General features: G+C 36.4%; 4 protein-coding genes and 1 pseudogene across 4 annotated transcripts; 3 read left to right on the forward strand and 2 right to left on the reverse strand.

Moving 5' to 3' along the window:
* Window positions 1-2,235: 2,235 nt before the first annotated feature.
* LOC106404323 (probable disease resistance protein At1g58602) lies at window positions 2,236-4,537 on the forward strand. The gene is made up of 2 exons (XM_022706082.2): window positions 2,236-4,068; window positions 4,178-4,537. The coding sequence occupies exon 1, from the start codon at window positions 3,018-3,020 to the stop codon at window positions 4,029-4,031; it is 1,014 nt and encodes a 337-aa protein (XP_022561803.1). The 5' UTR covers window positions 2,236-3,017; the 3' UTR covers window positions 4,032-4,068; window positions 4,178-4,537.
* A 2,123-nt stretch (window positions 4,538-6,660) lies between these two features.
* LOC125575531 lies at window positions 6,661-8,839 on the forward strand (annotated as a pseudogene).
* A 3,831-nt stretch (window positions 8,840-12,670) lies between these two features.
* On the forward strand, window positions 12,671-14,418 carry LOC125581311. The gene is made up of 3 exons (XM_048746500.1): window positions 12,671-12,725; window positions 12,824-13,003; window positions 13,081-14,418. The coding sequence occupies exons 1-3, from the start codon at window positions 12,707-12,709 to the stop codon at window positions 13,431-13,433; spliced, it is 552 nt and encodes a 183-aa protein (XP_048602457.1). The 5' UTR covers window positions 12,671-12,706; the 3' UTR covers window positions 13,434-14,418.
* LOC106413921 lies at window positions 13,816-14,817 on the reverse strand. Its single transcript, XM_013854649.3, has 2 exons — window positions 14,662-14,817; window positions 13,816-14,556 (listed from the first exon to the last, which is right to left on the reverse strand). Exons 1-2 carry the CDS (start codon window positions 14,669-14,671, stop codon window positions 13,937-13,939), a joined length of 630 nt encoding a protein of 209 aa, XP_013710103.2. The 5' UTR covers window positions 14,672-14,817; the 3' UTR covers window positions 13,816-13,936.
* A 4,019-nt stretch (window positions 14,818-18,836) lies between these two features.
* Window positions 18,837-22,075, reverse strand: LOC106404311 (exonuclease mut-7 homolog). The gene is made up of 7 exons (XM_013845042.3): window positions 21,690-22,075; window positions 20,886-21,017; window positions 20,194-20,736; window positions 20,042-20,118; window positions 19,792-19,927; window positions 19,295-19,498; window positions 18,837-19,021 (listed from the first exon to the last, which is right to left on the reverse strand). The coding sequence occupies exons 1-7, from the start codon at window positions 22,038-22,040 to the stop codon at window positions 18,962-18,964; spliced, it is 1,503 nt and encodes a 500-aa protein (XP_013700496.1). The 5' UTR covers window positions 22,041-22,075; the 3' UTR covers window positions 18,837-18,961.
* Between the last annotated feature and the right edge of the window lie 170 nt (window positions 22,076-22,245).

The raw sequence follows: 22,245 nt of genomic DNA on the forward strand, positions 1-22,245 counted from the left end.
AAATTTTAAAAATTTTTATTATACATGATTTATATATATATATATATATATATATATATGTATACAAAATTATAAATTTTTATAATTATAGAAAAATGTTGTTAAATATTTTTAAAATTTTTAAAAAACGTTTTATTATACATATAACGCTCAAAAATATACATCCATCTGTACTGCACAGGACCACCAAGTTCCAATTCTCTTGCGAGATGAATAGCAAGATGTTCCATTACATCAAAGAATGATGGAGGAAATATCTTCTCAAGGTTGCACATGCTGACTGGTGCGTTTGTCTTCAAATTATTAATACCCTCTTCAGTCACTACTCTGCTGCATAAGTCGCGGAAGAAAACACTTATCCCTGCAATTGCTTCATGAACATTACGTGGCAATAATGCTGAAAAAGCAAACGGGAGGAGGCGCTGCATAATTACATGACAATCATGACTCTTCAAGCCACTAAACTTTCCTTCGCTTCTATCAACGCAGTTCCCCAAATTTGATGCATATCCGTCAGGAAATTTCACTTTATCTGTAATCCAATCAAAGAACTCTTCTTTTCTAGCACCATCCAGCCGATAAATGGGAAAAGGGGCCGTACCGTTCTCATCAACGTGAAGTTCAGAACGATCACAGATATCGACTAAATCCAACCTTGACTTCAAATTATCCTTCGTTTTACCTTGGATGTTAAGGACTGTGTTCATCAGATTGTCGAAGAAGTTCTTCTCAATATGCATGACATCTAAATTATGCCGCAATAGATGAGTCTTCCAATATGGCAGATCCCAGAAAATACTCTTTTTGTGCCAGTTATGTAGCTCTCCAACCGCACTGACTCGAATGTTTTCATGTCCACCTACATCTGGCGTCCTTTCTGCATCAAAATCCCTAAACTGCTTCAACAAATTTTCCCCACTAACTTCCTCAGGTGGACCATCAAACACCTGCTTGTTCTTCGTAAACGAAGTCTTACTCCTGCGGTATGGATGATCAGGTGGAAGAAATCGTCTGTGACAGTCAAACCAACACGTTTTCCTTCCGTTCTTTAGTTGGAAAGCATCGGTGTCATCTTGACAATATGGACATGATAGCCTCCCATGTGTTGTCCATCCAGATAACATACCATATGCTGGAAAGTCACTTATTGTCCACATAAGTACTGCCCGCATCTGAAAGTTTTCTTTGCACGAAACATCGTATGTCTCAAAACCATGTGCCCATAGTTGTTGCAACTCATATATCAGTGGTTGAAGAAACACATCTAGTGATCTTTTAGGATGATCTGGACCGGGGACGAGAATTGAGAGAAACAAAAACTCTCGTCGCATGCACAAGCTCGGTGGTAAGTTGTACGGGGTCACGATAACTGGCCATAGAGAATACTGTCTTCCATGCTTTCCAAACGGGCTGAAACCATCAGTAGATAATCCAAGATAAACATTTCTTCTCTCTTCCGCAAATTCTGGATATGTTGACTGGAAATGTTTCCAAGCCTTCGCATCTGAAGGATGTCTAATCTCACCATTTGTGGAATGCTCTGCATGCCATCTCATTGCTTTTGCTGTGCGCTCACACTGATACAACCTCTTCAATCTTTCCGTCAAAGGCAAATACCACATTCTTTTGAACGGGATCGGAACTCTTCCCCTCGTCTCCTGATAACGAGGTTTCCCACAAAATTTGCATACATTTCGTGTCTCATCCGCTCTCCAGTAGATCATGCAGTTGTCAATACATACATCTATCACTTCGTACGGTAGTTGAAGACCGGCTACAAGTTTCTGAACCTCGTAGTATGAACCCGGTGCAAGGTTATCCTCAGGTAGAATACCTTTGACAAAATCAGTAATCGCATCCATGCATTCTTCAGCCAAATTATAGTCTGTCTTAATACCCATTAATCTAGTTGCAGATGATAAGACTGAATGACCATCTCTACAATTTTGATACAAAGGTTGTTTTCCTGCATCTAACATATCAAAAAATCTCCTAGATTCGGGATTTGGTTCTTCCCCTCTATAATGATCATGTACCATCTGCTCAGTACCTACACCATAATCTATATCCGTTCTAGGTTCTTCTAACCTAATATCAGGCTGAAGTTCACTAACAGGCTGAGGTTCGCTAGTACTACCATATTCATAACCAGTTTCCCCATGAAGGTACCAAACTTTATAATTACGTGAAAACCCTTTCATATACAAATGAGTCCAAACATCAAATTCTTTTATAACCTTATTATTATTGCAAGTAGAGCAGGGACATCTTAACATACCACTTTTTGCATCCGGTTGCTGTTGAACAAGCCTCATGAATTCTCCAATTCCTTGAACGTATTCTTCCGTAAGCAAATTAGTGTTGGGATCCAAATGAGGTTTATCCATCCACGAACGATAATAAGCTCCTGAAGACATGATTTTCACGGAATTGTTATGACTAAAGAGAAAGAAGAGAGAATGAGGTGTGAATGAGATGAATGAGGAGTGGTTGCATTTATATGAAATTGCTTACGGACATCCGACGACTTTCCGACGGAATACCGACAGATATAAAGCATTCCGTCGGAATTCCGTCAGTATTTTCCAATCTCGAACGGCTATAAAACGGTCATATTTATTTGTCGGCAACGGTCACTTGGTTCGTCGGAAATTCGTCGGAAAATACCGACGGAATACCGACAACCGTAACGGTTATATCTTTTCATCGGCATATCGTCGGAAATTTGACGGAATATTCCGACGACTTTTCGACGACTACAACGGTTATATTGTTTATCGGAATATCGTCGAAAAGTCGTCGGAATATTCCGACGACCCTTGGTTTCTCGGAAATTCGTCGGAATTAGCCGACGGAATTCCGACGACTTCAGATTTTTTGTTTTCGTCGGAAATCGGTCAGAATTCCGTCCAAAGTGTCCGACGGCTGTGTCGTGCGTCGGAATCTCCGTCGGAATTCGGCATGTTTTCTTGTAGTGTTTCTCCACAAAACATGGGAGATTGACGGATCTAAAGGGTATGACACGGCTCAGATCTCTCTCTATCTTTATTACATACGAGAGGTATACTATGGAAACTCTATCTTCATCTCTCAATAAACTTTCACACTTGGAGAGTCTTACAATATATAACGACAACAAGTTTTATACTCCCACGAATGATGATGAAGAAGGATTTGTTTGGAATTTTGTTCATCTCAAACAGCTGAAGTTGGAGATATATATGCCAAGGTTACCTGATGCGCAACGCTTTCCTTCTCACCTTACAACCATACATCTAGAGAATTGTTGTTTGAAGGAGGATCCAATGCTGATTCTAGAGAAGTTGCTTCACTTGAAAAAGATTAGGTTATGGAGTAAGTCTTTCTGTGGGAGGAGAATGGATTGCTCAAGGTATGGGTTTCCTCAACTGCATAAGCTAGAATTTAGGGGATTAGAGGAGTGGGAAGAGTGGATAGTAGAAGAAGGCTCTATGCCCCTTCTCCATACTCTTCGGATTAACGATTGCAGAAAATTAAAGGAGATTCCTGATGGGCTCCGATTCATCACTAACTTGGAAGATCTGAGTGTTGAGTATATGGGAGATGAGTTCAATTTGAGATTATCAGAAGGATCTCACCTTACAACTATCTGTCTACATGAGTGTCATCTGAAAGAGGATCCAATGCCTATTTTAGAGAAGTTGCTTCACTTGAAAGAGATTAGTTTATGGAGTAAGTCTTTCTGTGGGAGGAGAATGGTTTGCTCGAGGGGTGGGTTTCCTCAATTGCAGAAGCTAGAATTTTGGGGATTAAAGGAGTGGGAAGAGTGGATAATAGAAGAAGGCTCCATGCCCCTTCTCCATACTCTCGAAATTGAATCTTGTCCAAAGTTAAAGGAGCTTCCTGATGGGCTGCGATTCATCACTTCCTTGGAGATTTTGACCTGTCGTGATATGGGAAAGGGATGGGAGAAGAAACTGTCGAACGGAGGAAAAGACTATTATAAAGTCCGACACATCCCTTTTGTTAAAATCGATGATTGTGTCAGATAGCAGCTGAAGGAGACTCTCAGAAATTACGGACTATCAGGTATATATTATCTAGAAATTAACTTCTCGGCAACTTCTTTGGATTTGCATAAAAGATTATTTCGTTGGAATGTCTCTGATAATATGTGTTTTACCAATTGCTTTGATAGAGTGGCAAACAGAGATTTTACAAGTGAAACGTACTGGCACACACGAGGAGTGGATGCTGCGGTGAAGCTGTTCGACGAAGTGTCTAACTGAGGACACTTGATCTCCTGCACTGCTTTTTAAGTTTGTCTATAGAGATAGAGAGGTTTATTTTGGGAAGTGAAGCTGTTCCACGAAGGTTGATTGAGAGAGGTGAAATATGTTAAGATTCGTATATTAGTTTTCTCTTTACATTTTCTTCTATTTGTTCTTCTCAAGCGACTAGGCTTTTTGAAAATTTCCGTATAGAACTGTTTTGAAACTCTTTGCTTGCCTCTGTATAAAAGATTTATGGAATTGATTTAACAGAATAGTTGATCTTAGTCGTTTAATTTTTCAGTAAATATTATTTGAATTATGAACTCATGAATCCTCCTCCTCTGGTGTTTGAGACACTTTTGTGTTCCCCAAAACATGACAAAGACTGTCTCTCAGAACTTGTATTTTCTTCTTGGAAACAGAGGAAAGAGAAGACTGAACCCCATAGCTATAATTTGACAGAGTCCCAGACTGACTAGATAACTCTTTCTCAGACCAGGCCAAGGTCCCGGTCAGGCTCTCTGCTTCATTATCTTCAAGCGATACCTCTTCTTGTTTCTCAAGCGATCTATCTATAAGTTGAAGAACGTTTTCAGGCATGCCCAACGCAATGTATTTGCTGCAGCCAACAAGCATGTAAAGGATGAGCTGAGACTACATATTGTTCTAAGTTCTGAAGTGTTTCAATCTAAGTCTTGAGACTACATAAGGTTAACTGAAGCTTCAGTTTTCAGGCAACGCTTGGTTAACATACAAGGACAAAAGCAAACTTACATGAATGATGTTTTCAAACCATCGTCATAATAATACTGATGAAGAAACCTTCAAACTTTCGTATTGTGACTTGACTTATTTCTTCACCATTAGCTTTGATGAAAAATAGGGTCTCCCTACCATCCACAAGACCAAGAAAATAATGATTCTCGGACAATATTCCAGAAGTAAATGATCTTGATATGCTGGCAGATACAGAGAACAAATGTTAGAAGACCATAGTAAGGTTTCACAAAACGATGAATTCACATACTATATTATGTGTATCAATGTAATAACTATATTTATTTAAAGTACACATTTGCATAAAATCACAAAAGCTGGAAACAGGCAGGTTAATTTATTGTTTACCGATATCAGTTATTTAAGTATGAGATAAAAATGATTAAATTTCAGTTAAAACAAACTAAAATTCAAAATTACAAAATACAGCTAAATATATAAAAGTTTTATCTAGATTCTTAAAACAATGTAATTTGATTTCAGTTGTTACAAATCAGTATCCAATAGACAATGAAAAAGAGTGAGTGGTGCTGCGTGATGGTGATGGTGAGTGGTGTGGTGGATTTGCTCTCAATATAGGGTCTGGCGGAGCTTTGGGGTGGTCTACTTTGGCCTTGTGATTTCTTGGGAAAAAAGCATAAGTAGGCTGGATGTGGAAGTTGATTATAAAATGGTGGTGGGATTTCTTACGACAGGGATCGAGGATACTCACCCGCTGTCTTTTCTGATACGTTTGTGCCATGGCTTTTTGACGAGGGACTGGTTGGTCAGAATTGTTCATGTGTATAGGGAAGCTAAGCTGATGGTTTAGCTAACTTTGCTATTTCTCTTCTTTTTGGTTTTCATCGTTTTGATATTGTTCCGATAGAGCTTGTTAGTTTGATACGAGAGGACGTCGATGGCTCATTACGGCCACGACAAGTTCAAGAAGTTTGAAGTTTTCTTTTTAATAAAATTGGGAGGTTTTCTCCCATTTTCTTACAAAAAAAAAATAGACACTGAAAAAGAGTGGAAGAAGATGAAAAATATAAGGCTATAAGCTAATCAACAGAAATGATTGGTTTTATTTTATTCTAGTGAGCTTACTTTTTTCCTGGAAATATTTTAAAGAATTTAATTTAGCTAATATATTCTAGTTTTCTATACATTTATTAGTTTATTATTGAATTCAAAAATGAAATAATGTTAGTTAATCCTAACACAAAAAAATTTAATAAAAAACTAAACTAATTTTCAAATTGTATGGGGTCAGATGACTTCCTCTTAACGTCCTGCCAAGTAGGTAAATAACATATCTAATGGTTCTTGCCTAGCTTCACAAGATTTTAAGATTATTGTCATCAGGTGATGTACGCCCCTTCTCTTATCGACTTGATATCATTTCTGTTTTGGTTAAAGAGTAAATACTTTCATGTCCTGTTTCTTTGTTAAAAGTTTTTCTTTTCTAAACCAAAAAAATTATTATTATAAAACACATCTTGTTTGCTCAGACATGACGAGGGAACCAAGGCCAAGAGAAAGTAAAATGAAACTCTTCAGCAAAAGAAAGAAAAAAACATGAATCATTCACTCAACTTGCATACATCCATGAACTTCTGGACATGGCAAGAGAGTAAGAGAGTAAGAGATTGGGACTTTACCTCCCAGTAGAGCTGATGGCAGTCATGCACTGCCAAAACTCCATTTTTTTTTGTTAACTAAGCAGTTTGATATTCTTTGGAAACCCTTTGCTGCTTCAATAGCTTCTTCAATTGTCAGCGGTTTCTGAATAAATCTCCCATTGCATTTCGTGCATCTTGACATCAATTGATTCTCGCTGATCTTTAGCTGGAAAGTCTCTATCACCTGTTCAGCTTAATTGTTTCAGTGGTAACTCTCAGATTATATCCACAACTATTCCACTGAATATAAGAAAACTGGTTCCACAATGAATGCAGGAGACTCTATTGGCCAAGTATGAATCCAAGAATGCCCATGAAATAAATTATCAAGCAAGGAAGCAAGGTGGTAGTGGATAAAGATCAACTAGTTATTTGTAGCTATTTCATAATTAGATGTCTTAAGAAAGATCCTACTCTCTAAGGAAAAACTTGCAGGTCAGCCTCCTTTTTAATAAATAAATCCAGACAATCAAAACATGCCGCATCACAGTTCAGAAGGATTAACATTGTTGTACCTCAAGAATCTGCTCATTTAAGAAGCCTCTTGGCTCTATATATTTGATGCTTAGCCAAATCTTGGTGTCTCAACAATTTAGTATCTCTTGTCAATAGAACTATGTTTTCTTTCAATGCTTGATCAAGCAACTCCCTATGTCAACAAATCAACAACGAAGTTAATTAACTCAGAAAGATATTGTGATCAACCCCATGCCATCAAAATTTATTAATACTAGCTTAGGGGAAAGTACCTTGAATCTGGCTTCTTTGAGGGTGGAACTGCAGCATCAATCCCCAGACAACGCACATGTTTCGCCAAACCTTCAACCTAGAGAGTTGTTTTATAAGCATATAGTATGATTACCACATGGACAATATCAAAATGGTTGAACTCAAGAAACTATATTTCACAAATATAGTACAGTCACATTATATAATTCTATTTAGTGAAATAAATCTAGGATCAGTATAGTTTAATAAACACAAGATTGGAAGAGATTTATCCAATCACCATCCAAGAGAAATTTAGGGCAGCCATCACCTCCTAAAGATGAATCCCATGGTGGTGGACCTTGCCAGTCCATAGAACAAACCAAATGCTTATCTGTGCTCACATTTTTCAACTAGGCACCACGTCTTCTTGTTTTCTTCTTGGAGATCCTTGGTAGAAGATCAGACTCCTTCAACATGATCCTTTCTCCATACTTTCTGACGATCTTCAACAGATTCTCATCCATTCGCATTGTGTTTAGCGTCTTTTTTCTACAAACCACTCCATTGGCAATGTTCTGTCCATTTTCCGTATTACATCTGCAGCATTGCAGAGTTTGGCCGCGAGAATCTTACTGGTACAATCCACCCCATTGAGAATGTATTTTAATCCTACGTTTATATGTTTAGGATCTTGCAATGTGTTCGAACTGGTACTTGTGTTCCAAGCAACCGTTGCGGCCTAGATTCAGATCTCCGTTACTGATGCTATGTCCACAAGAGGGTGGTTGTCGTCTCTACAACCCAAAAGAAGATAGGTTTTAGGTGGCGAAGAGTGACCTTTCGGGGTATCAATTCCTATGAAACTCATGTAAGTGGTTCCTTGTGGTGGATTCTAGATCTGATCTCTACATCATAGACGTGTTTAGGCGTTAGCCACCAGAGGATTGTACTCCCACGTCTTGAGACACCCAGAGGTGGCCCTCATGAGATTAAACGTGGGGGAGAAAACAAATTCAAGGAGAATTTAATTAAGCTAGGTACTGCTTTTGCTTGGGGTCATCACACTAGCAAAGACCTTAGGGGTCTCATGTGGGTAGACGATAAGAATAGAGACTATGTTGTGGTGAGGAGAGTTTCGAATTGCCAGTACTTAGGGTTTTGTAAGAAAGGCGATGTTCATTACCGTGAGATTACATTACATATGGATGTTCGCAGGGAGTTACAAGGCGTTTATGATTTTGTTCTTAAAGGTTATAATCTTTACTTCCTCTCCACACGTAAGTACATAAGTTTCCAATGGCGATGCCAAGAATGAGTGAGGCTGATGAGAAAGCAATGTATGGAGATAAGGCCTTCTCATATAGCTTTAACATTGGTGTTCCAACATCAGGGGTTCCCTTGTTTCTCTATATCAGAGCTTACGAGCCAACCTCTTGAAAGCCTAGGATCTTTCGCATGTACAAGAGGGATGCTAAAGATCTAGACCCGGGGACCTTAGATACATGGCTTGTTGAGGTTGATTCTCTAGGTGATGAGGCTTTGTTTTTTTTTGATTTGGGTATCACTGTGCCTGCTGACCACAGCCTTGGTATTGAGCCAAACTCCATCTACTTCACCCGTCACGACCGCCGTTTTAATCACATGAAACGTTAAACTCCATGCATCAACGTATGTGTGAACAATCTTGCAACAAAGACCATCAAACGCTTTGCCAGTCTCTCCAACTTAAAAAATCAAAGATGCCATGTGGTTTCTCCCCTCTTGATCATTTGTTTCATTCTTGCTTTGTTATTTTCATTCCCGTGTTTAATCTTTGTAACGTTAGCTTTCCCATGATGTCGCTCACTCGGTCCTTGCTTTGCACTATAAGAGATTATGTTTCCCTTGGAATGTATTATGTATTGATGTCAACATATATAGTACAAGAGGTTGAGCGATTATAGGGATCGGCTCATAACAGAAAGGAATATGCAAGGAATAATATCTAAACTATACAAAGTGATACTTATCCTCTAATACCCTCCCGCAGTTGCAGCGTGGGCTCTGTCACACCAAGACTGGATCTAAAATCGTTGAAGAGCGAGGAAGGTAGTCCTTTCGTAAATATATCTGCATATTGAAGTGTTGCTGGAATGTGAAGTACGCGGACTTGTCCCATCATAACTTTTTCTCTGACAAAATGTATGTCGATCTCAATATGCTTTGTACGTTGATGTTGAACTGGATTCGAGGAGAGGTATACCGCGCTGACGTTGTCGCAGTACACCAAGGTTGACTGGCGCATTGGTCTGCCCATTTCCAGAAGTAGATTGCGTAGGTAGCAAGATTCTGCGACAGCGTTGGCAACTCCTTTGTATTCGGCTTCTGCACTTGATCTAGAGACTGTGGGTTGGCGTTTAGCTGACCACGAGATGAGGTTATCTCCTAGGTAAAGACAGAAGCCTGATGTGGAGCGTCTTGTCGTCGGACATCCTCCCCAATCTGCGTCCGTGTAGGCGGTGAGCTTCATGCTCTGTTTCTTGAGCAGTTGTAACCCCATTGCTTTCGTGCCTTGTAGATAGCGAATCACTCGTTTCATGGCAAGGAAGTGGCTTTCCCTCGGATCATGCATGAACAAACAAAGTTGTTGCACTGCATAGGACAAGTCAGGTCGCGTAAAGGTCAAGTATTGTAAGGCTCCGGCTAAGCTCCGGTATTCCGTCGGGTTAGGAACAGGCTTGCCATCTTTCTCGGCCAATTTTGATTTTAAATCAACTGGGGTGGCGCAAGGCTTGCAATCAGACATGCCTGCGCGGTGTATGATGTCTTCTGCGTACTTTGCTTGACTGAGAAAGAGACCTTTTTCATTGAACTTTGCGGAGATGCCAAGGAAGGAGCTGATGCGACCTGAGTCTGTCATAGGGAACTCTGACTTGAGGAGGCTTATTATGGTTTGTCTTAGCGTGTCTGTGGAGGCGGTGACTATAATCTCATCAACATATAAGATGAGATATGCTGTTAAGTTTCCTCTCCTGTAAACAAACAAGCTTGTGTCCGATCTGCATTGTGTAAATCCATTAGAAGTAATGAATGTAACAAATCGAGCATTCCAGGCTCTAGGGGCCTGTTTCAAACCATAAATCGAGCGGTTTAACTTGCAGACATGGTCTGGTTTTGTTTTGTCTACGTAGCCCGGTATCTGAGTCATGTACACTGTCTCGTCGAGAGTCCCATGTAGGAAAGCGTTCTGAACATCTAGCTGATGAACCTGCCAATCACACATTAGTGCAACATGTAAAACCGTCCTAATGGTTGCTGGTTTAACCACTGGACTAAATGTTTCGTCAAAGTCGATGCCTTGTTCTTGTGATTTCCCATTGGCTACGAGTCGAGCCTTGTGATTTTTAAAGAAACCCTCTGCATCATACTTGTGTTTATAGAGCCACATTGACTTAACAACATTAGTGTTTGGAGGTCTTGGTACAAGGTCAAAAGTCTTATTCTTAATAAAAGCATCGTACTCAACATTCATTGCCGGGTTCCAGTTTGGATCATCAAGCGCTTTGAGATAGCTTTTTGGAAGTGGAGACTGTGTTTGAGCATGAAGAGAAAGAATCTGTTTAGGCTTGGATATACCATGTTTTGAACGTGTTGACATGGCGTGCCTTGGTTCCTCTCTCACCACTTGGGTTGATTGAGTTGGCGCTGCGCGAGTAGGAGATTCCACACTCGGCGGAGCTGTTGCTGGGACGGTGGTAGTCTCCAGTATCTGGCGGAACAGAGGAGAAGGTTCGCCATCAGAAGAGAGGAAGTCATAGTCGAGAACCTTTGGAGAGCTTGAAGACTCGTCTTTGTGGAGAGCCGGTTTCTTGCCCTTGCCCAAGCGTTCCTCTTCAAGGAGTAACATCGAGCGAGCCTCCTGGAACGTAGGAAATGGTTGTCTGTGCATTATGACATTGATGATGTTGTCATATTTTGCGTTGAGGCCATTTAGTAGATAAGTAACCAAGGTCCTCTCTGAAATTGGCGCGCCTACATTATCAAGGAGGTCCGCAATGGACTTGAGTTCTTGGGAGTAAGCATGGATAGACAGATCACCAATCTCCTGATTTCGAAGCTTATGATCCAACTGGATTGCCCGAGCTTCTTTGTTGTCTCTGAAGAAATTTTCGAGTCGGAGCCAGATCTCGCGAGATGTTCCCCCGGTTTTGAACGTGCTCTTGAAGAGGTTCTTCGAGAGTGTACCATAGATCCATAGCTTCACTAGGCCATCACGTTTCTTCCATGCAACGTCGTTATCATCCTCTGGTAAGAGAGTTCCATCAAGATGTCCGGAAGCGTCAAAGCTCTGGCAATGAGTGAGGAAAAGCTCTCGCCAGGCGTCGTAGTTACCATCGTCGATGTCAAGAATGAGGGGGATGTGATGTTTGATGTTTGTCACACCGTAAGCGCGTTCGTGTTGAGCAACAGGAGCAGCCATGGAAGGTAGAGAAGATTAGAGATTGAAGAAGATTGAAGAAGGCGTAGAGAAGAAGAAAGAGAGAGACGCAGAGATGCGTATTAGGTTTCAGGAACTGTAACCCTCTGATACCATATAAGAGATTATGTTTCCCTTGGAATGTATTATGTATTGATGTCAACATATATAGTACAAGAGGTTGAGCGATTATAGGGATCGGCTCATAACAGAAAGGAATATGCAAGGAATAATATCTAAACTATACAAAGTGATACTTATCCTCTAATATGCACGTGGCTTGTGTTGTTTTAGAAATTCCCAGACTCTTCTTTCTTATCCTCTTTTTCTTTTGATGTATACTCACCCTATTTTTTAGATTTATTTTTTGTTCCAAATTGATAAATTTTCTAAAATTTAAGGTATTTTTAGTAGTTAATGTTGAAAAGTTGTATACTCTTAAAAAACATTAATTGAAAATATTTGAATTGGTTGAATACTATTGGTTGATATTTATTGGAAAATATATAGTAAAATAAATAATAAATTCAATTGTAAAAAATTAATTATTTTCTTAATATGCATAAATACTCTAGAAAATTCTTCTTTCGGGAACAGAAGGAGTATAATCTTTGACATTGCTAACTATCTCAAGACTTGTGTTCCAAATTTTGAAACTATCAGTCCACATCAAATTATCATACACTCGGGGTATGCCCTAAATACAATTTCAATTTAATTTTTTTTTTATTGTTGCACATGATGCCAAAAATGACTGTGCTGGGCCGGGGTCCATATATAAAGACCGTCGACTTTCCCCCTCATCTAACCCTAATTCGTTTTTCATCTCAAATTCATCCTTGGAAACCATGGTCAACAACTTCTCCGGTAAGATGTTACCTCTTTCTCGGGGTTTGTTTGTCTTGTACCTCTCTAAGATTAATCGATCGATCTAATGGTTTCCTAGTTTTTGTTTCGGATCGTAGATGCGGACACAGAGGTCTTCTGGGACGTGACTGACTTCCCTATCCGTACCGATCGCTCTTATCTCGAGACTCTCAGATCAGTTCTTGTCAGCAATGGTTATACTGGTGAGCTAAAAATCAGGGCTTATGGTGAGAAGAAACCGGACAATCTGGGTGATGGAGTCACCTTCCTACTTAAAAGTTTGCTTCGAACCCCCCCCCCCCCTTCTTTTCTTATTTCATGTGCTATTTATTTATTTATTTTTATGTATTTACAGCGGAGAAATTTTCGAGACTTAATAGGATGTTAGTGGACATTGGTCTATGGGAATTGGACACAACTCGCTTGTCTGCTTGTACCCCAAAAAATGTGATGGTAATCGCAGAAAACATAGACGAAGATACAGACTTTGTCTACGTTTCTAGGAATTTGAGATCACCTGCTAATAATTGTCTCTGGGTACTGGCTGATGATTACGAAAAGGAGAAAATAAAGCGTGTGAAGCTTCCTAGTGCAAGCTTTATATGGATATGGAAAGATCTACTGGCTGGAAAAAAGCCCATGTCCTCAGAGAAGTTATCTTCATTGCGTTGCAAAGCTCCCTTTGAGCGCGCCTGGGCTGAGATTTGATTCCAAGAATAATAATGTATCTGAACTTAAATGTTTGATTCCAAGAATAATGTGTATCTTTAATATTTTTGTGTAATAATCTCTCATCTGCAACAACTATGTGGGTTCAATTTGATGATTTTGCAGTTGCAACCTTTTTTTTCCCATTTTCTGCTTGTGTAATTTCATAGAGCCAGATACTTTTTTCTGCTCCCATTAATTGAAGAATTTATAACTGTTAAATCAAAACAAACGAGTGCGTAAATGGCAAGTTTAAAGACGATCTACAACAAATATAGCTCACAGATTATATTATGTAACATATGATTTATGCCAAAGATGTTGGTATATGATTAAAGCATTAGGAGCTTCTGGAAGCAAATCATTTCAACACAAAACCATAGAGTTTACGCAAAAGCAAGAAGACAGCGTTAGAAGCACAACAGCTACAAGAACACAGCGTTAGAAAAGCACAACAACAAACCAAATTTTGATATAAACAAAAGTATTTATCATGCTGCTAACTAGTTCTGAAGAAGTTTCCTAGCAGAACCAGCAGCATGAGTTTCACTTGCACGTTTCACACCTGGTCCGGAATCATCATCATCATCATCATCATCATCATCATCATCATCATCAGTAGGATATGCAGAAGAAAGGTCGATGGATCTGTTTCCAGAACATAAGTCTGACCAATACCAAGCTAAAATTGGCTCAGGATAATCAAAATTTTCTGGTGAGCAACCCTCAGGAACTACTGTGAAAACATTATGATCTCTAACAATCATTTCGTCAAGAAAACTGATCAGGTTAATGTTATCTTCCCCTGGCATAGCCTTTGCAATCACCAACAAATTTTTTTTGCCTCCATACTGTTGACGTTTGTGAACCCAGTTAAGCATGCGATGTATCAAACGATAAAACCTTGAACGTTTACCGACAACTTTAGCTGGAGTGAAGGACATGGACTCGAGATATCGACCATAATCAAAGGAATCCGAACTACTATAAGCAAAGAACTCCACTTCACCAAGAGCGCCCGCATTCGATATAGCTAACTCGACATTCTTAACAAACTGATCTACATCGAGACCAGGAGGGAGTGGGAAGTCATCCATGTCCCAGAAGACGCCTGTCCAACCATCTGCATGAATGCACGAGCGAGCGAGCGAGGGTGATTATTAACAAATAAGCAAATCAGATCTAATAAATAACTACCAAGAAAGAGAGAGAGATATATATATCTTACGGACGACCATGGTTTCGACGGATATGGATCGGAACTTATTAGACTCAGACAAGGAAGAAGGGGGAATTCTAGGGTTAGATGGCTGTCGATAAAAGGAGTGGGTGTTTTTTTTATTCTAGTGTTTTTACCTCCATCTTTAGGTACGTCCTTGATGGGAAATTAAGGTTTCTAAAATAAATAAAAACACACATATTTTGTTAGTTTTTTTTTTTGCCTAAACATGATTTTTATTCATTTATTAGAAAAACATGATTTTATACACAATTTTATTATTTTAACAGAAAATATGGTTTAGAATTTTGTAGGAAAAAAAACATAATTTTGCAATCTCTATACTATATAGTCAACACTATAATACTACAAAATATGACTTTTCACATCAACATTTTAATTTCTCTATAGAGTTGACACGTCTATTTTAAAGCATTTTAATCATCAACAAAAAAAATTTTAATTGACTAATATTTTTTTGGTATTTTTTATGCACACTTATAATTTATTTTAACATATATATATATACACATATAAATATGGTATATAAATTAATGTAAAATATAATGTAGTTGTATTTGCTTTATTTTTAATTAGTGTGATATATATATATACTAGTATATTTCTCGTGCTAAGCACGAACATCATTTTATATGATATTGTTTTTTCTAATATATGTGTGGAATTTATAACGAAAAAGGTTAATATCATTTTATTTATTTGAATTGTCATCACTATCACAACTAACTATCACGACACGATAAAGTGATTTAAGTTTGCATACTTTGTTTAAGTTTAATTCATTGTGAATTTGTTATTGGCATACTTTGTTTAAGTTTTATCTTTTTCTATTTTTGACCATATCTAAAGAAAAAAAGTTTAAGTAGGCTAGAAGAAAAATTTCATGAAAAAAAAATTTAACATGATGAATTTGAGCAATGAAAAGCTTGGCTTTTTTTTAGTTTCACTAACCTGGATTTTAAAACCTTCTAGCCGAATACACTTCAGTTCATCGCATATTTGTATTCTTTTTTTTTTCTTTTAATACACTATAAGAATCAAATAACTTCAATTAACAAAAAGAATTTCTTCATTTTTGTTTTAAAATCATTTTGTTATCTTTGTATATATTTCTAACTTGAAATATGAAAAAAAAAAAGAAGAAGATAATATTGATTGATAAAAGAAGGAAACTGAATCTAAATTAAGAGTAATCATAAACCAAAACCATGTACGAATTATTATTTTGCATCAGTCAAAACCTCAGTCCCAAAATATGAAACGATGAAGATGAAATTATTGTGCTACTTCTTTTTTACCTGGACTGGTTTTCCATTCCAATTTCCAAGCGTCCTTCTTTCTCTGTTTATTTATATGTTTTTTTCTTCTGTCTTAATCTGTAGTTTTTAATTTAATCATTTTAAATATGAACGCCTGATAAAAAAATGAAGCGATGGAGAAGAAGATAAAATGTAGAAGAGAAAGAGATTGAACAAAGAACAAATTAATAGATGGAAATTTATATAGAAGGTAAAAAAGTTTTAAACTTTTACATAGTGTTGAGGATCTTTTTGAACGTGGTGTCGATAATCTGAGAAAAAATAGGAATTTAGTTATTAGGAATTTAGAAAAATGGGAATCGAAATACTTTTGTATTTTATTTAGTTTTTTTTTTGTTTTAAACATATTCCATGTGTCAAGATTTGATTGGTAAAGTGACTTGTGCTTTAGTATATAAAGGATATGTTATTAATATATTTCAAAAATTCTTGCCAAAAATAAATATACAGATATAAAATTTTACTTTATAATGGTTTATGAGTTAATAATCATTACGATGTTTTATAACTTTTCCCAAAAACATAATTTTCTATAAGGAAATTTACCATAGCACATGTTCTATAACGCAATACAACACCAACATCTCTTCTTTCATCTTCCCAAGTAGTGCAATCTCGCCACTCTTAATCCTCATCTCATCTTCTATATTTTCAAGCCCTTTCTTTTGCAATTCAAATTGATCCGTCATGTTTTTTTTTTGCAGCTCTTTCACATTATCTACAAGTACCTTATGTTTTGAACCTACCATTCCATCTCATCTAGCAAAGCTTCGTTAATCCATTTGAACAAGTGACTCTCTTTTTTTTCTCTACAACGAGAGACAAACAAAAATGTTTCTTAACATGTGACAGCAATAATCCAAGTCAAAATCAGTGTTTTACTCATCTCTCTCTATATATATATATATATATCTATACAATTAAATTTGCCAAATGATTTTTCGAAACGGAGCTCTCACGTTAAAAGTTAGAGCGGTTAGTATCGTTTAACCCTTAGTTAATCAAATATATAAATTACTTACAAAATAAAAACGAATTTGAACGATTTTGATTAGATAAATGATTAAAATATATAACAATAAGAATTATCCAAAGTCTAAAAATATAATTTGAATTAAAAGATAATTCTCATATATATATATATATTGTGTTGTTTACGGAGAATATCATTTAATAAAAATGTTAGAAATTAAAAAGCAGAAAACACATAACTAGATATTGATGAAGTAAAATTCTTAATTTTATATAATTGAAAATAAAATATTGAATGATTTTTAAGATTAATAATAATAATAATTATCCAAAATCTAAAAATACATTTTAAAACAAAAAGATAATTCCTATATATACTGTGTTGTTATCTTAAAATTATATTTTAATAAAAAAATTTAAAAACATATATTAATGTTGCACATATTATCTCTAATGATCTATTGAATAGGTCAAAAAATTTTACAACTTTTTAAAGAAAATAGTTGCATAAGGATTCACAGATTTTCACATTGGTTTCATGGCTTCCTATAAGTGTAATGACACAAAGTTTATTTGCAAGAAAATGGTTTAGAGCGTTGAAAAGAAAGAAATCATTTTGTTAGTTCAAATAATCGCATTTATAATTGACTTATTAGATTAGCATTAGAAAACATAAGGAAAAATAGGAAAAACAAAAAATATATTAATTAATAACAGCTACACATTTAACATTTTTTTGTTCTTAACAATTTTCATTTATTGTTAGCAATATAAAATAATATAACTGCTACATGTTGAGATTTAAAGTCTTTTTTTTTTTTCTCTAAACTATAGTACCATTTATATTTAAAATAAGTTCATTTTTTACAATATGAAATTACTAAAACTAGAACAACTAAAAAATAACATTTTTAGTGTAGGGTTACCATGGTAGAGCTAGAAAATTATTTATGAGGGTCACAAAAATTGTTTTTAAAATATATCATAATCATTTTATTACTAATTTTAAATCTACGAGAAATTTTAATTTAATATATGTGTATCAATTAAATAAATATATTTATTCAAACTAATCATTTTATAGAATAAAAAAGCTGAAAACATGCGGTGTAATGTTTTTTTCTTGTTACAACTTAGGTCTTTAAGTATGAGATAAAAAGGATTAAATTTTAGATAAAAGAAATTAAACTTCAAAATTAAATGAAAAAACAGTTTAAAAAGATATAAGTTTTATCTAGATTTCTAAAAGAAATCTAACTTGATTTCAATTGTTAAAAATCAATATCCAATACACACTGAAAAAGAGTGGAAAAAAGATGAAAATGTAAGCTAGTCAATAGAAATAATTAGGCTTATTTTCTTTTAGTAAGTTTACTTTTTCCTGGAATTATTTTAATTTTTTTTTGTTGGACTAATATATTCTAGATTTTGTATATGGTTATTTGTTTAGAATTGAATAAAAATTGATAGGGATCAATAATGTTGATAGGTACTAAAATAATCAAAATATTGATAGGTACTAATATATTAAAAAAAAAATATTTTCGCTTTGTAGTTCCATATAGTTAATCGTCTCCTTCTCCTCCTTGTAATAAGTTGCTTTAAGACTATGTAAAACAGAAAAAAATATTCGGAATGAGTTTAATATTCACACCCAAAAAAACATAACATATACAAAGGTGACCTCCCTCCCAACATCTAAAGGTTTCTTGCCTAGTGTCTCAAGATTATAAGATCATTGTCCTCGGGTGACCTACGCCACTTCCTAATCGAGTTGATGTTGTAAGTAGATATCATTTCTGTTTTAGTTAAGAGTAAACTGTAAATACTTTCATTTCTTTCTCTTTCTATTTGTTAATTTTTTTTCTTTTCTAAACAAGAAAAAAATTATTATAAAAACACATCTTGTTTGCTCAGACATGACCATACATTTGAGGGAACCAAGGTCAACAAAAAGTAACCTGAAACTCTCCAACACAAGAAAGAAAGAAAATGAATCACTCACTCAACTTGCATACATCCATGAACTTCTGGACTGCATTATGATACTGAGTTCCCTGCAACCATACAACAAACATTTAGCATCTCCCCATCTATTTCTCATTAAACAGTGAATTAAAGAGCCGAATAAAAGACCAAAGCTTTAAAAAAATCATGCATCTAGTTGAGAACTTATCCAATCAAATTTTATGAATCTTCTTGAACTCGTAGTTAAATTTTTTTTATTTTGATAAACATTCATGGGCAACTGATAAATAACTTAATTGATAAATGGATGCAGACTATGTTAACATATGCAAAAGGGTAGAAGATGGGGTAAGTGACTTCACCTCCCAGTAGAGCTGATGACAGTTCATGCACTGCCAAAATTCCAAATTTTTGTTAAATAAGCAATTTGGTATTCTTTGGAAACCCTTTGCTGCTTCAATAGCTTCTTCAATGGTCAGCGGTTTCTGGATAAATTTTCCATTGCATTTCGTGCATCGTGACATCAACTGATTCTCGCTGATCTTTAGCTGGAAAGTCTCTATCACCTATACAACTTATTTAATTCAGTGCTAACTCAGAATAAATTCATATATCAGAAAAGTGGTTCCACAGTGAATGCATGAGGCTCTATTGGCTAAGTATGAATCCAAGCATGCCCATGAAAAAAACTATCAAGATCAGTAGCTGATGTCTTCACTAGAAGCCAAAGCTTGAATTACTAAGATGTCTTAACTTAAGACTCTTAAGAGAGATCCTGCTCTTTAAGAGCAAAACTTGCAGGTTCGGTCCAGGCATAACACAGCTCACATACTAGTGATTTCGTTTTATTGTATTGTACCTCAAGAAGCTGCTCATTTTTCAGAAGGCTTTTGACTCGATATATTTGATGCTTAGCCAAATCCTGATGTCTCAACAGTTTTGTATCTCTTGTCAATAGAACTCTCTTCTCTTTCAACGCCTGATCAAGCAACTCCCTGGCAATTATGTCAAAAAAATCAACACCGAAACTAATAAACTCAAAAAGATATTGTGATCAACAAACCACATGCCATCAAAATTTTATAATTGTAGCTTAGAGAGAAAAGTACCTTGAATCCGGCTTCTTTGAGGGTGGAACTGCAGCATCAATCCCCACACATCGTAGATGTTTCGCCAAACCTTCAACCTAGAGAGTTGTTTTATAAGCATCTGGTAGGATAAAATAAATTTAACACAAGACTGGCAGAGATTATAAAATTACCATCACATCCAAGAGAAACTTAGGACATCCATCACCTCCCAAAGATGAATCCCATGGTGGTGGACCTTGCCAGTCCACAGAACAGACCAAATGCTTATCTGTGTTCACATTCTTCAACGAGGCACCACGTCTTCTTGTTTTCTTCTTGGAGATCCTTGGTAGAAGATCAGACTCCTTCAGCAAGATCCTTTCTCCATACTTCCTGACGATCTTCAACAGATTCTCATCCATCGGCATTGTGTTTAGAGTTGTTTTTCTAGAAACCATTCCGTTGGCAATGTTTTGACCATTTTGAGTCATTGCTCTGATAACATCTGCAGCCTTGCACAGTTTGGCCGTGACAATCTTACTGGTGAAATCCGATCCATTGAGAATATCTTTTAAGCCAACGTTTATGTGTTTAGGATCTTGCAATGTGATTTCTTCAACGAGATTTGACTTGAATACGTCGAATATTTGGAGCAAGCAGTGAGCATCTGTTGCAGCGTATAGCTTCTGTTCTTCTGTTAGAGGACGGTGTGACCAGTCACTACATTGAAGCTCCTAAAAAAACAAAACCTGTACATTAATGCACGAAAATGTAATAACATAACTCCAGAAAAACTAAGCTACTCTCTTGAATTGTAATTATATAAAAGATGATTTTAATTTTCACCAAAAAAGGCAAGTTCTTTAAGGAATCAGTAACAAACCTTTGACAAAGAAATGTCTAGCAGTTCCTTGCATATAGCTGCCAAGCTTTTGATATCCTTTGGCGCCTTTCTACCAAACCGCTTATGTTGTAGATGATTGTATATGCTTGTGATATCCATGTATTGCTTCACCTATTCACATCAAAAATGAAAAACACAAAACACAATTCAACAATTGAATTTCAAAATAAAAGCATGTAAAAAAAATCAAAGGCTCTACTCTCTAAGATTTTATCTTATTAAGCACCACCAATGAATCAAACAAAAGAAATCCAAGTCATAGATAATTAACAAATCTAAATTTAAATATTTGATTACACCTATCTTGAATGCAATCTAAACAACTAAGAAGAGTTCCAACAAATATTCAAAACAATTGCAAACTGGGAAACCAAACACTATATACTAAAACTTTTGCATGCATATCTGGAACTTACTAAAAGTAGTAAGCACCACCCATGATCTAAACAAAAGAAACTCAAGTCAAAGATGGATCAACAAAGCTAAATGTAAAACCTTTTGGCAGCAATTGGACTACACCTATCTTGAATGCAATCAAAACTTTAAACTAAAATTGAAAGTTCAAATCTTTCAACGCCTTGGTGTATTTCTAGCTCATCAGAACACACAAAACAGGGGAAGAGAACAAGAAAGACACAAGCTTTACCCTCATGGAACTACTAAGAAGAGTTTCAACTTTCAAACAAAGATTGAAAGTTCAAAACTTTCAACCCCTTAGTGAATTTTCATCTCTTCACAAACACAAAACAGAGGAAGATAACAATAAAGGCACAAGCTTTTCACCTCATGGAACCTCCCCACACAACCACCCTGAGTGAACGTCGAGGACAAGTAAACCAAGTCCTGCTTAAACCGAAACCCAAGTTTCAGCACATCAGGAGACACGAACATATCGTTCAAGAGCTCCCACACCGAAGGGAGATGAATCGAAGTCAAGTCAATAAGAAAAACATCATCCGAGTCACGACCGAGTCGGCACGCGACTTGTAGGAGAGTAACAATCGGAAACGACGACGTACTAGAGCGTTGCGGTTTCCACTCCGCGTCCAAGGCGATCACCGTGGAACGAGCGAAGGAGCATTTTAGGCGAGTGAACTCGGGCGAGTCGGTGGAGGAGACAAGATAGATCTTCATTAATGTGAGGAGACATTACAGTCAAGTCTCTCCGGTTGGTTTTTAATGTCTTTTAGGTTATGCCGGTTTAAGAAAACCAATATAAACCGGAATGTAATCGAAAACCGTAATAATGGCTCTAAATTAAACCCGGTTGGATAAAAACCAATATAAACCGGGATGTAATAAAAAACCGTGATATTGGCGCTAAATTATACCCGGTTGG

The sequence above is a fragment of the Brassica napus genome, chromosome A2 (genome assembly GCF_020379485.1).
Source record: "Brassica napus cultivar Da-Ae chromosome A2, Da-Ae, whole genome shotgun sequence".
In the NCBI taxonomy this organism is placed as follows: Eukaryota; Viridiplantae; Streptophyta; class Magnoliopsida; order Brassicales; family Brassicaceae; genus Brassica; species Brassica napus.